General features: G+C 44.0%; 1 protein-coding gene across 2 annotated transcripts; it reads left to right on the top strand.

Annotated features, from left to right (window-relative positions):
* Window positions 1-224: 224 nt before the first annotated feature.
* On the top strand, window positions 225-12570 carry LOC102978431 (cAMP-dependent protein kinase type I-alpha regulatory subunit). Of its 2 annotated transcripts, none has more exons than XM_028486926.2 (7): window positions 225-395; window positions 3560-3739; window positions 9449-9619; window positions 10433-10524; window positions 10735-10796; window positions 11630-11676; window positions 12352-12570. In XM_028486926.2, exons 2-7 carry the CDS (start codon window positions 3566-3568, stop codon window positions 12556-12558), a joined length of 753 nt encoding a protein of 250 aa, XP_028342727.1. In that variant the 5' UTR covers window positions 225-395; window positions 3560-3565; the 3' UTR covers window positions 12559-12570. The 2 variants fall into 2 exon arrangements, with proteins under 2 accessions (XP_028342727.1, XP_028342726.1); XM_028486925.2 differs by lacking the exon at window positions 225-395 and adding an exon at window positions 411-802.
* The last annotated feature ends 6 nt before the right edge of the window (window positions 12571-12576 follow it).

The raw sequence follows: 12576 nt of genomic DNA, 5'->3' as shown, positions 1-12576 counted from the left end.
ACCCGGAGGCCGCGGCGCTGGCCGAGCACAGGATACGCGGCGGGCGTGCGCATCCCGGGATCCGCCCGCGCTCGGCCCCTGGCGCAGCTGCCGCGGATCCGCCACCTCCTCCGGGGCTTGGAAGCGGCAGGAATTCCCCCTCCCCGGCCCCGCGTCCCCCTCCGGCCCGGGCTACGGGGCGGAGTCGCCCACCTGTCATCCGAGACGCCCCACGTGGGTCGGCCTGGGTGGGGGGCGGGGGTTGAAGGCAGGGAGAAAAGGCGGAGGCGGCGAGGGAGGTGGGAGTGAGGGTGGGGAGAAGGGAGGAGAGAGGGGAGCTGCCCACAGCCGCGCGGAGAGCGAGCGAAGAGCAGCAGAGAGAAAAAAGAGGACCTGTGGCGTCCAGACTGGAAGAGGTAAGGGGCGGCAGGTGAACAGAGGAGGGAAGCCGCGGGCTAGAGAGAGTGAGGAGAAGACCAGAGGCAAGCGCGAGGAGGGCTGCGGACGAGGGACGAGGCAGGACGGAAAGAAGAGTAGAAGGGGGACCATTCTAGGCGGAGGAGGGGCGAGGGTCCTTCAACGAGCGGCGGCGGAGGACCCGGGGCCGCTGCCCCTTTAAGGTTGCCAAGGCGACGGCTCTGGCCAGAGCGAGGCGCATTGACGTCAGCAGCCGGGCGCTGATTGGCTGCGGCGCGGCCGTTTCCGGTGGAGCCGCCGAGGAGCTGCTGTAGCCGAGTGGATCCGGGCCGGGAGAGGAGCGCTGAGGTAGCTCCGCAGGCCGCCGCCTCGACCGCAGTCCGAGCCCGCCGCCGCCCGCCCGCAGGTGAGAGACCTCGGCGGGGGCCCCCCTGCGCCCAGCTTTGCCGCCAGCCGCCCGTTTGGGGGCGCCGGGCCGATCCAAGATGGCGTCGCGGGGAGCGACCTGCGGGGGACGGCCGCACCCCCTGCGCCTCCCGGCTCGGCGCCTCCAGAGGGCCTCCCGCGGGCCTAGCTCCCTGGCCCGGGTCTGCGCCCCCCAGACCCCCGGGGCCCGCTGCGGCCGCCCCGCCCCCGTGGCCTCCCCGCTCGCCCTCCCGCGTCTCCTGAAGGACGGTGGCGAGATGTCCCCGGAATCCGCCATCGCCCCCCGGCCTTTCCGGCTGCTCCGGGGACCCGGCGGTCCTCGTTTTCCTCCCTCCGGCCTCCTCCCCGGTCTCTCCCGCGGTCGCTTCCCCTTCCTTCCCGGGATTGTCGCCCCGCCCCCGCGGTGGTCGTCACTCGGCCGCTCCGTGGCTTTCTGTCTTCTCTCCCCTGCCCCCCTTTCCCGGTCCCCGCCCCCCAGGTCTCCCCTTGGCCTTCCGACCAGAGCGGGATGGGCCTCCCTTCCGCTCGTGGCCGTGACTGTGGCCTAAGTGGAGTGAAGGGCACTTCCGTGTCCTTGCCCCCGAAACGTGCGCGGTACCTGTGACCCGCCCCCCCTCCCCCGGCAGCTCAGTGCAGGTGCGACGCCGAGCGGCGTCACCGCCGGAGCGATGCTCGAGAGATGGGTCTTCTCGGTGCTCCGAGGATGACCCCCAGGAAGGGCTCCTGGCTGGTCTGAGCGTCTGCGGCCTGAATCAGCGAGTGTCTCAAGGTGTCTGACATAGCGCCTCGCATGTGATCCCTTTGAAACGGAATTGTGTCACAACCGACTTTCCGAAAGAATCTCAGTGTTTTCTTAGGAGGAGAGGCAAGGCAGTGTATGTTTTGCAGCAGTTAAATAATTGGGGGCGGGGGGAGCTAAATTGTTAGGCTTTTACAACCAAGTACGAGGACGGACTTAATCCAGGTGTATTTGATTAAAAAACTAAGACCGTGACATACGGATATTCCGGGGTTCACACGGTGACCTGACTGCGCCAGACCTGGGGCATTTATGTTAATATGCTACCTTATTTCCAGTGTCCTCCTTTCGGTGTTTTAAATACATTGTTGCAAACAACAAACCAGTCTCAGATTTCTGCCACAGACCTGATCTTCGAATGATTTCTCTGATCGGTTGAATACATATATTGATATTCCTGAGATGGATCTGAATGTTCTGAAGCATAAAAAGATCTGATTGATCATTGTTCTCGGTGGCTTTCAGTACAGTATTTTTTCAAATGCAGAAAATCCTACTGAAGTGGATTCTCAGTTTATGTGGTTGTCTGAACTGGAAAAGAGGCTGGTGTAAATCTATCCGAAAGTAACGTGTTTTTTGGTGTTTGTTTTGCTTTGTTTTTTGTGTTTGTATTGGAGTGTTTATTTCTGAAGTAGCAGCGTGAGTCTTTTTCTGTGGCCTCTAGTTTACGTGCTTGTCAGGGAGCTACAGACTTTCTCATGGTCTGTTAATTAGTTTACTCGTTATTGACCCTTACCATGGAAGTTGTCAAAACAAGATGCCTAAATAACATCATGGTAGCTCTTCACTCTGCTGATTCTTTCTCCTTTGAAATTTACAGTGTCATCTCAGTGGTTTTGTGTGCATTATATTTGGAAAAGACCAACTAGTATTGAATTGAGTCGCAAAGTGGAGGAGACCTCGCTTTTATCTTCTAATCTTAATTACTTAATAATTAGGAGTTGAAAGGAAAACAGTTTATGGCTCTTTTGTTAAATTGCTAAGCTTTTAATTCCAGGGTAAGGTTAGCTGCCCATTCTTATATTTGTTTATTTTACTTCACATCGAGGTAGTTTGAACCTTCTAAAATTCACTAAATGCAGTTTTGTCTGTTGAATCTTCATGTGAGTTTAAAACTTCATGTTTTAACATTTTCCTGTCCAGATGAATAAAATGTTTTTTTTTTCCTGTCCAAATCTTTTATCGTTTACTTGGTAAGGTGTTTTTTTGTTTATGTGGTTTTTTTTTTTTTTTTTTTTTTTTCTATTAAGGATTTGCCCTCTTACTAGTGGGTAAGTGTGTTATCATCTAGAGCTGGAATCTGGTAAAAAGAGCCTAGGATTAAAAGTTGCTTTTATAACTCATCTGGGGTTTCTTTTGTGTTTTAAAAAATGTTGATTGCGCTAGTAGTTGGCTAACCAGCGCCTTTGCTCCAGTGGTTTGCCGGGTGAGATTAGGACACTCCCCTGGGATCCGGGTTACGTATAGGGAATGTCAGATGTTCTTTCTTGTGCATTCTTGCTTTCACTTGGAGCTGACTTGTGTGCCCTTGTAAGTCTCTGTCCCGTTTGCCATGTACACACTTCGCACGGCATCATGATTTCTTTTGTAGGAGGAGAACTGAATGAAATTCCCTTAAGGGCCTGACTCCTCAGCACCCCGCCTCTGCCGGGGATAAGTGGCTCATACTTCCTCCTGAGAGCTGAGGTTCTTCTCACTGTTGCTGCCTGCAGAGCCTAGATCCTGTGCAGCAGGACCTCAGTGAAACACTACTTTGAGAGAATGCTATTTCTGTACATACTTTACTCCCTAGCCCTCACCTCCCTGTTTTAAAAAAAAATCTACTTCGAAAGAAATCCTTGTGAAGCAGTTGCCTAGTAAATTTGTTAGGTCAAAGGCCAAGCTGACATTTGCTCTCTGTAAACAGTTTTCACAGGCATCTGTGTGTTTTCCCCATAGCGAGCCATGGCGTCTGGCAGCACCGCCAGCGAGGAGGAGCGCAGCCTCCGGGAATGCGAGCTGTACGTGCAGAAGCACAACATCCAGGCCCTGCTCAAGGACTCCATCGTGCAGTTGTGCACCGCGCGGCCCGAGAGGCCCATGGCATTCCTCAGGGAATACTTCGAGAGGCTGGAGAAGGTAAAAATAAATGGGGCGGAGCGTGAGAGGACCCTGGCGGTTGTTAAAGGGGGTGCTGTAGAGTGTCGCTGATTTGTATCTTTTGGAAGAAAAGGAATTCTGACCAAGTCATAATTTATAATCATCATCATCATCTAAAATAGAACTTCAGAAAAGAAATGTAGTTAACGCACTTGAAGTAATTTTTTTTTTTTTGAGGTACGCGGGCCTCTCACCGCTGTGGCCTCTCCCGTTGCGGAGCACAGGCTCCGGACGTGCAGGCTCAGCGGCCACGGCTCTCGGGCCCAGCCGCTCTGCGGCACGTGGGATCTTCCCGGACCGGGGCACGAACCCGCGTCCCCTGCATCGGCAGGCGGACTCTCAGCCACTGCGCCACCAGGGAAGCCCCCACTTGAAGTAATTTTTAACTTTGTAATCAGTAGAATTGATCAAAACCAATCTGTATGCTAAATTTACTTGGCTAACAGGTTTTCGTTTTTCCAAACATAGCTCCTTGTAACTATTTTAATTAGTACATAAAACTGACTAAATGAAATAACTGACTAGATAACAGTTGATCAGAAGTAGTATGGCACTGTACAGCAGAAACTAACACAACATTGTAAATCAGCTATATTCCAGTAAAAATTTTTAAAAAGTAGTACAGCGGTGGTATGAAGTGAGAAATTGTACAGTACTTGAAAGCATTTAATGCTTTTTTCTTCAGCAAAGCAAGTGAACGTACAAGTTTTATCCCACCTTTTGAAATCACTGTAATGAAACAGTTGAGTCTAGCTTGTGACTGATATTTCAGAAACTCTGAATTAGTGAAGTGTGTTTTACTGTAGAATATGTCTCAGGTGAATCGACTCTAGAGCAGAGAGATCAAGATTGATGGTTGTCAAAATTTTACTTCACAGTTTTGGTCAGGACTTGTTTGCTCTTGAAAAAAAATTAGTGCAGTTTTTAGTCGTCGTTGTTCATGCTCATTCTCTGTATGGCAGCGGGACCTAAGCATGTGGTGTGTGCTTTTCTAAGCAAAACGATCATTTTTCATCAAGGTTGACGCTTCAGTTCACTTCCCTCAAAAAATGATGAATGAGAAAGTTTGGATTGTTAAATGTTTTGAGTAGTTTGTTTGATTTGCTTCTGAGATTCAGCGAGATAAATTTACAGGTTTTCTTAAGCATATTGAAGTTTTGATGTGGTTCATAATTGTGAACCAGTTGGGAGGCATTTTCTTAGGTATATGATTGTTAATTATCTAATTGTATTGCAGAACTATTTGTAATATATCCCACTGGTTTGGACAGTTTCTTAACCAGCATAATTTACTGGTAAAAGAGTCTGTTTTACTAATGTTTAAAAAATGTTTGGGTGGCTCAGTGATCAGGAATTTTCTCCGGTTTTCTTGAAAAGCTGTTTGTTGAAATTGGTGTCTAGTACCATGATTAGATTAATCAAAAACAACAACAACAAGGGAGACGCAAGAGGGAAGAGATATGGGAACATATGTATATGTATAACGGATGCACTTTGTTGTAAAGCAGAAACTAACGCACCATTGTAAAGCAATTATACTCCAATAAAAAGGTGTTAAAAAAACCAAAAACCAAAACAACAACAACAACAAAAAACTAACCAGTCCCGATGAATGTAGCCTTGCTGTCTTGGAATTGTGGTAGAAAGTCTGGTTTTCTCTTATTTAAGCAGTTTCCTGATAGTGAAATACTGTAGCGCCACGCTGCTGTGGGCCTTCCCTGTTTTGAAGTGAAGTGTGTTCCTGGAGACCTGATTCTGAAATTGGTCACTGTAAGGTGAGATCCCTCTTCTCGGGACATCAATCGAAGCCATCTGATGAGGGGATGAGGTTGGTGAGATGTGGAGTGTGTGTCTTTTTATAGGGAGTGTTGAGTGTGTGGTGCTTGTTTCAGAGCCTGTACTCTCATAGCCCTGTTTACGCACTGACCAAGGGGAAAACAAGAAATGATCATTAAAGTAGTTTCTTTGCCCATGGGATTTTTAAATTTAATGTGAGTTGGCTTCTTTGCCTTTTAATAAAAGTCACAGCTTAACACTTTTTCCTGTAATTCAAGGATCTTTGTTCACTTGCATACATTCGTTTAGCCAGGGTTGAATGTAAATATCTGGACTTTCAAGTAACTAGGTTTTCAGCTTTTCAACAGGTCATTGTTCTGTGCATTAGGTGTTAGGTTATATCTGTGAAAATATGGTCACACTCTTGTCACCTCTTTCCCTTTGTTAACCAGGGGTCATGTTTCTGGTACCCTCAACTGCTCAATAAGAAATGCACCAAAAAACTCCATTGAAAGCTTCTGCGTTTTATTTCAGACTGTTACCTATAATTTGAATCCTCTTTTCCGCATATATTTATCAGAACCTCCCTGTCTGATAGATCAGAGGAATTTTAATAGCTCCGACCATGGAGTGTCTTCTGTGTGCCAGGTACCGTGTGAGCACTTTACATACATACATACATACTCATTATTTCAGATGTGTGAGGTTGCTGATTATCACCATTTTACAGAGGTAGCAGGTAGAACTAAGAGAAATCAAGTAACTTGGCTGTGGTCATACAGGGTAGTAGCTTTACGTTGTAGTACCATACGACCCCCAAATTTCAGTCGTTTACTACAAAAGTCCTAATTTCTTGGTCATGTGCAGCTCTTGTGGGCTCAGCCGATCTTCTCTTCTTGGCTCCATGTGTCTTGTTCTGCAGTCGAGTGGAAGGAGCGGCCATATATAAAGCATGCTGTTCTCAAGGCAGAGGGGGATCAGATGCCGCAGGGGCCAGAGTCAGATCTTACAAGAGGACATGGTATGGCAAAACAAGCCACATGGCAAGCCCCAAGTCCGTGGGATGGGACGTTTACTTCGCCTACAGGGAAGAATGGAACGGCAGGGGCGGGGAGGGGACAAATAGTGATTGTTGCAAGCATATTAAGTAAGCGGTGGGCACAGCATCTGAGCTTAATACTCTAGGATGTATTGACAGTAAGTGGACTGGGAGGGGTTCTTTTGTCTGTTTTTGTTTTAATAAGTGAGAGAACTGAGGAGGGAGGAGACTGACTGAAGAATGAATGACAACAGCAAGAAAAAGGACATAAAAATGTATAATAGAAATCGGTGATCTCAGTCATGGCTCTGAGTCATCAGGATTACGTTCTGGCTGATTGCTGTTGAAGATGAAAACCCGTGGAACAGTGTTAAAATCAAAATGCTTTTGGTACTTCAAAATTGTCTTAAAAATTCAGTTAGATAGAATACAGTTCCAAATGAGATATTATTTGTGAAACTTTCCATGAAATTTTTGTGAAATATCAGCGACAGATTTTGGGGGTAGAATTTGTGTTTTCATTTATACTCGTGAACTTTAGACTTTGGGAAGATTTGAGTTTTAAAGTTCTCTGTTAATGTGGAATGGGGAAACCTTACCTGTTTACTGGAATTATCAGAATGAAAATGAAGTGGGTTTTCTTTAAACATGTATTTTTTAAAAAAACGGTTATACATTTGCACATGGCTCAAAATTCTGCAGGTACAAAAGGATATGACAATAAAAAGTCTTTTTCCCACTTCGTTGTCTTCCTGGAGTGCAGCCTGTGTTCCAGGGATAATATATGGGCACTTACAAATTCATATCCAGGATGTTCTTATCCAGCATGTGCATGGTATTCCATTGTATGGATGTACCGCAGTTTATTTAATCACCATGTTGACGACCATTTTGGTGGTTTCCAGTGTTTTACTATTAAAAGCAATGATATCATAAATAACTTTGTATATCTGTCATTTCACACACATGCATATTTTAGAATAAATTCCTGGCGGTAGACTTACTGGATTATTTGGTCAACAGGTAAGTGCATGTGTAACTAAATATGCAAATATATTAAAGTTGTTTTTGTTATAGGCTTTTCTTACTGTGGTTTTAATTGAAAATTAGAAAATCTAGAGAAATGAGAAAAATAAAGCCAATTCCTCCCTCCAAAAAATAAAAAAATAAAAATCAAACATGAGTCTATAATAGAGATAAACACTATTAATACCTTGATTGTTATCGTTCTAGACTTTTCTTGCTGCGTTTATACGTTCTTTTATTTGTCTTGATGCCAAATGCAGAGCTGAGTACCATGCAGGAGAAAAAGTAGGCAGCTCCTTAGGTTCTTTTTTATCAAAAAATTTTCAGAAATAGTAAATGCTGAGTTCATTTAGAATTTGAAAGACGGCTTAGAAAAATAATGGAGAGTGAGTCAGATGAATGAGAATGTAAATAGCTCACCATTCTTGGCTTTTTTCATTCTGATTTTACGTCAGGCATAACTCATTTTTTTTTTTTTTTTTTTTTTTTTTTTTTTTTGCTGTACGCGGGCCTTCATTGTTGTGGCCTCTCCCGTTGCGGAGCACAGGCTCTGGACGCGCAGGCTCAGTGGCCATGGCTCACGGCCCAGCCGCTCGGGGGCATGTGGGATCTTCCCGGACCGGGGCACGAACCCGTGTCCCCTGCATCGGCAGGCGGACTCTCAACCACTGCGCCACCAGGGAAGCCCATAACTCATTCTTTACTGAAGACCTGAGAGGAATTTCTTTTTAAGGCCCTAGATCTGAAAAATAAGAACGTTAAGTAGTTGATACCAGTTTTAAGCGGATTGTTTTAATAAGTTTTTAAAAGTGGGTAAACTTTTTTATGTTTTAACTTCAAGGGTCAACCCTGACCGTAAAGAATGCTTCCCGCTCTGTTAGGAGAAGTATTGTTACATCCGATCTTAGTTAAATTCTAGGTTACCATCACATTTCATTATTTGTTTATACCAGAGACTCCAGCTAGAATATGAGCTCCACAGGCTCAGGACTCTCTCCTATTGGTGTGTTTTTTTTTTTTGTTTTTTTTTTAATAAATTTATTTATTTATGGCTGCGTTGGGTCTTCGTTGCTGTGCGTGGCCTTCTCATTGTGGTGGCTTCTGTTGTTGCAGAGCACGGGCTCTAGGCGCGCGGGCTTCAGTAGCTGTGGCTCGAAGGCTCTAGGGCACAGGCTCAGTATTTGTGGCGCACGGGCTTAGTTGCTCCGCGGCATGTGGGATCTTCCCGGACCAGGGCTCAAACCTGTGTTTCCTGCATTGGCAGGCGGATTCTTAACCACTGCACCACCAGGGAAGCCCTCCTATTGGTTTTTATATTCCCCTTGTCTAGTGTAGACTTGGCGTGGCAGATCCAGAGAATACATATTGAATTAATGGAGTAACACAGTAATCTAGACATTCTTCTATCACTTTGCTGTGCCTGAGTGATTATTCCTAGATGGCATTCTTGGGCGGGGCAGGGATCTCACACTAATTTCCCAGCGTTTTGTTTTGCAGTTCATTACTGTTGAGTGCCTTACAAATCATTGTTGGTATATTATCATAATGAGTATATAATTTTTTATTTGCATGTTACGTGCCCTGTACCAGTGGCTTTTGTTCATTAATAATATAGCGTATGTTACCCTCTGAGAAACAGTAAAGTCTTTCCAGAGTATTTCTTTTCAAGCTTGACTCTCCATTTTTTCCCCCCCATTTGTAATTGACCTTTGCCCCTTAACTTTCACCCTGGTAATAGAGGGAGAGATTTGAAGTGACTGAGAAGGACCATCATTGGAGTATGAGAATACCAGCTGAAGAATACCATGCTGAAGGGTCTCATTTTATAAACTTATAATCTTTTTCAGGAGGAGGCAAAACAGATCCAGAATCTGCAGAAAGCAAGCTCTCGTGCGGACTCGAGGGAGGATGAAATCTCTCCTCCTCCACCCAACCCAGTGGTAAAGGGCCGGAGGCGACGAGGTGCCATCAGTGCCGAGGTCTACACGGAGGAAGATGCTGCATCCTACGTTAGGAAGGTAGTTTTGGTATCTGAACACTAAGGAAATGGTTTTGGGACCCACGTGGTAGTCATCCAGTCTCCTTTGATGAATGCGTGCACGATTTCGAGTAGTAAAACACAAACAGGATGGATCGTACTCCATCCTGTACAGTTCCTGGGTACTTGGGGAGCGGGTTTCTGTAACAACGTGCCATCAGAGGAAATAACTAACAGTAATTATAAAACAGTGCATACGTGAGTTTGGGGGTTTTCTTTTGCATGTTGTTTTGCAGTAGAAGAGCAGGCAGTACTCCTTTTTCTCTTGAATCATGGTGTCAGTTTCTTGACATCCTGTAATTCATGTTGTGGCTTTCAACCTTTTACCCCACAAGCGTCATTTGTCTCAGTTGGCTCTTAGAGCCAGTCTGCCATTTCGAGTTATGCTGTTAGCCTGAAGGGGGAAGAGAATTGTGCTCGCAAGAGGTTGTGAGACTAACAGTACGTGATCACAGTTTAGAAAATGACCAATTGTCATGAAATGCTTAGTTTTGCCTCACTAATCACCTTGGGCAAGGTGATTTTGGTTTGTTCCTTTAGTTGTTGACTAGGAACCAAATACTAGCCTTTAAATACAGGCCTAGATGTAGGCAAAGGGGATTATTGAGTCAATATTTGTTGAGTACTTTGTGCATCAAAGACAGTGTGAGAGTGTTGTGTTGAAAATATTTAACTCAAAGCAGCCTTGTTTAGATACCGTAATGTAGCTTGACATTTCATTGTAATTTAGGTTACAAACATGAAGTGCTCTTGGTTTATGGAATTGTCATTTTGACTTTCTGTTCTTTCTTAGGTTATCCCAAAAGATTATAAGACAATGGCTGCTTTAGCCAAAGCCATTGAAAAGAATGTACTGTTTTCACATCTTGACGATAATGAGAGAAGGTAGGTACAGGTACTTTGTTATACTATTTTTCCACTACAGTTGGTGTCCCAAACTAGTCTCATCACTGTTGCAAGTTTTAAGGCTCTTAGTAATTGTTCACCTGATAACAATCCAGGCTGCAAATCTGGGAGCTTTAATTCTAAGGTTAATGTTTGAAATCCACAGAAGCAGCACATGAAATGTAATGCGAGGCCTTCTCTCCCTTGCAGTGATATTTTTGATGCCATGTTTCCGGTTTCCTTTATTGCTGGAGAGACTGTTATTCAGCAAGGTAAGGGTTGCTGCTTTTATGGCACGCACTATTATTATTGAAGTTTGTTTTCCTCTTTAAGCCTACCATTTTCCTTCTGTTATACTACTGGATTTTCTTATTTCTTTTAATTAAAATCTTCTTAGCTAAAATGCACACTTTGCCTAAGGGAACTAATATTTCCCTGACATCTGATACAGTTTTGTTTATGGTAACTGTTAAAGGGAATTTATGCATTTTTACTTTGTATGGAATTCCAGAACCACACGTATTTCATATATCCTTTATATTGATTATTAACCACTTACAAAGTAAAATAAAGTAGAAAATAAGCAAAACACTTACCTTCTTCATCATCTAGCCCATCTCTTTATAAGGTTCTATGCCTTCTACTGATTCTTACCTTTTTTGACCACATATAGTAACATGGATCTCATCTTTTGGTGTCCTCTCTTTTTTCCTTTCTTATTTACTCTTGATATTTTCATGGGTCTTCATAATCCATATATTTTCTTGTTTAGTGACAATCTGATATTTGTTGCTTACCGTTTGAGTTGTTTGTTGTTGTTATAGATGATGTAGCGTTTAATGTCTTTGTACACACAAGTGGCTTTTTTTTTTTTTTTTTTAACCAGAGGCATTCTTCGCCACGAGATGACTAAAAACTCGATCAGTTTTATGACTTTTAAAGTAAATTGCTGGACTTTTTTTCTTGAAAGGTTCTGTTAATTTGTAATATACTCTTCTCTCACAGCACCTCTCTAACATAAGTTCATTATTTTATATTAATTTGGTTTGATTTGTGCTTCTTTAATTTATATGCTTCTAACTTTTTTTACTCTCCTCGCTTTTAGGTGATGAAGGGGATAACTTCTATGTGATTGATCAAGGAGAGATGGATGTAAGATTTAATAATTGCAAAAATATGTTGATAATCTTAAAAGTCAACTTGTTGATATTTATTGCTTCTAAGAGTTTCTGAAGGGCTGTTACATCCTTGTATGTTCGATTCCTTTTGCCAAATATTTTACTGACACAGATACTTGCTAAAGGTAATTTCTTTAGCTAGACCTACAGTTCAGAACTTTTGCTCGATTAGTGGTTAAGGCGTGTGTGTGTGTGCTGTGGAATAAGACAGGTGTCAGAGTCTAGACCGGTCGTGAGCTGGGAGACTTGGTACAGCTTTCTTGGTTCTGGAAGTCTTGTTGCTCCCGTAAGATTATTAGAAAACTCAGTACCTCCTGCAGGTAAAGTGCTTGCTTAGCACAGTGCCTGGCACAGTGCTCTGTAAATACATGTGGCTAATATTAATGCTTAGTTCACTTTTTTTGCCCTGGTCGTCCTTCCAGAGGACCTTTTTCTTATCAGATAATTAAACTAGGTAAATTACAGACACTCTGAACTGAACTTAAGGCATTGTCAGAAGTCAGCTGTTTTGCTCCGTTGTGTACCGAAAATGTAACACATCTTATTTGTTAAAACAAAGTTCATGATTCTGACCTCTTAAAAAGGTTTGCAGGTTTTTAATACTTACGTATTTGTCTATGTAGAAAAAAACAATGCTTTTGTATTTTAGGTCTATGTCAACAATGAGTGGGCAACCAGTGTTGGGGAAGGAGGGAGCTTTGGGGAACTTGCTTTGATTTATGGAACACCTAGAGCAGCCACTGTCAAGGCAAAGACAAATGTGAAATTGTGGGGTATCGACCGAGACAGCTATAGAAGAATCCTTATGGTAAGAGACATGGGTTTGGGAGTGTGGCTTACCATCCAGGCTGTGTAACTAATGTTTAAATAGTAT

This window comes from Physeter macrocephalus, unplaced genomic scaffold, assembly GCF_002837175.3.
Source record: "Physeter macrocephalus isolate SW-GA unplaced genomic scaffold, ASM283717v5 random_1219, whole genome shotgun sequence".
NCBI lineage: Eukaryota > Metazoa > Chordata > Mammalia > Artiodactyla > Physeteridae > Physeter > Physeter macrocephalus.
The sequence above is the reverse complement of the archived record's forward strand: the minus strand, read 5'-3'. Positions and strand labels throughout refer to the sequence as shown.

Bases quoted from the DNA above. Each gene is read 5' to 3' on its own strand.
- LOC102978431 (XM_028486926.2), top strand. From the start codon at position 3,566: ATGGCGTCTGGCAGCACCGCCAGCGAGGAGGAGCGCAGCCTCCGGGAA. The intron at 10,525-10,734 runs GTAGGTACAGGT...TCTCCCTTGCAG, and splicing joins CTTGACGATAATGAGAGAAG to TGATATTTTTGATGCCATGT. The intron at 10,797-11,629 runs GTAAGGGTTGCT...CCTCGCTTTTAG, and splicing joins AGAGACTGTTATTCAGCAAG to GTGATGAAGGGGATAACTTC.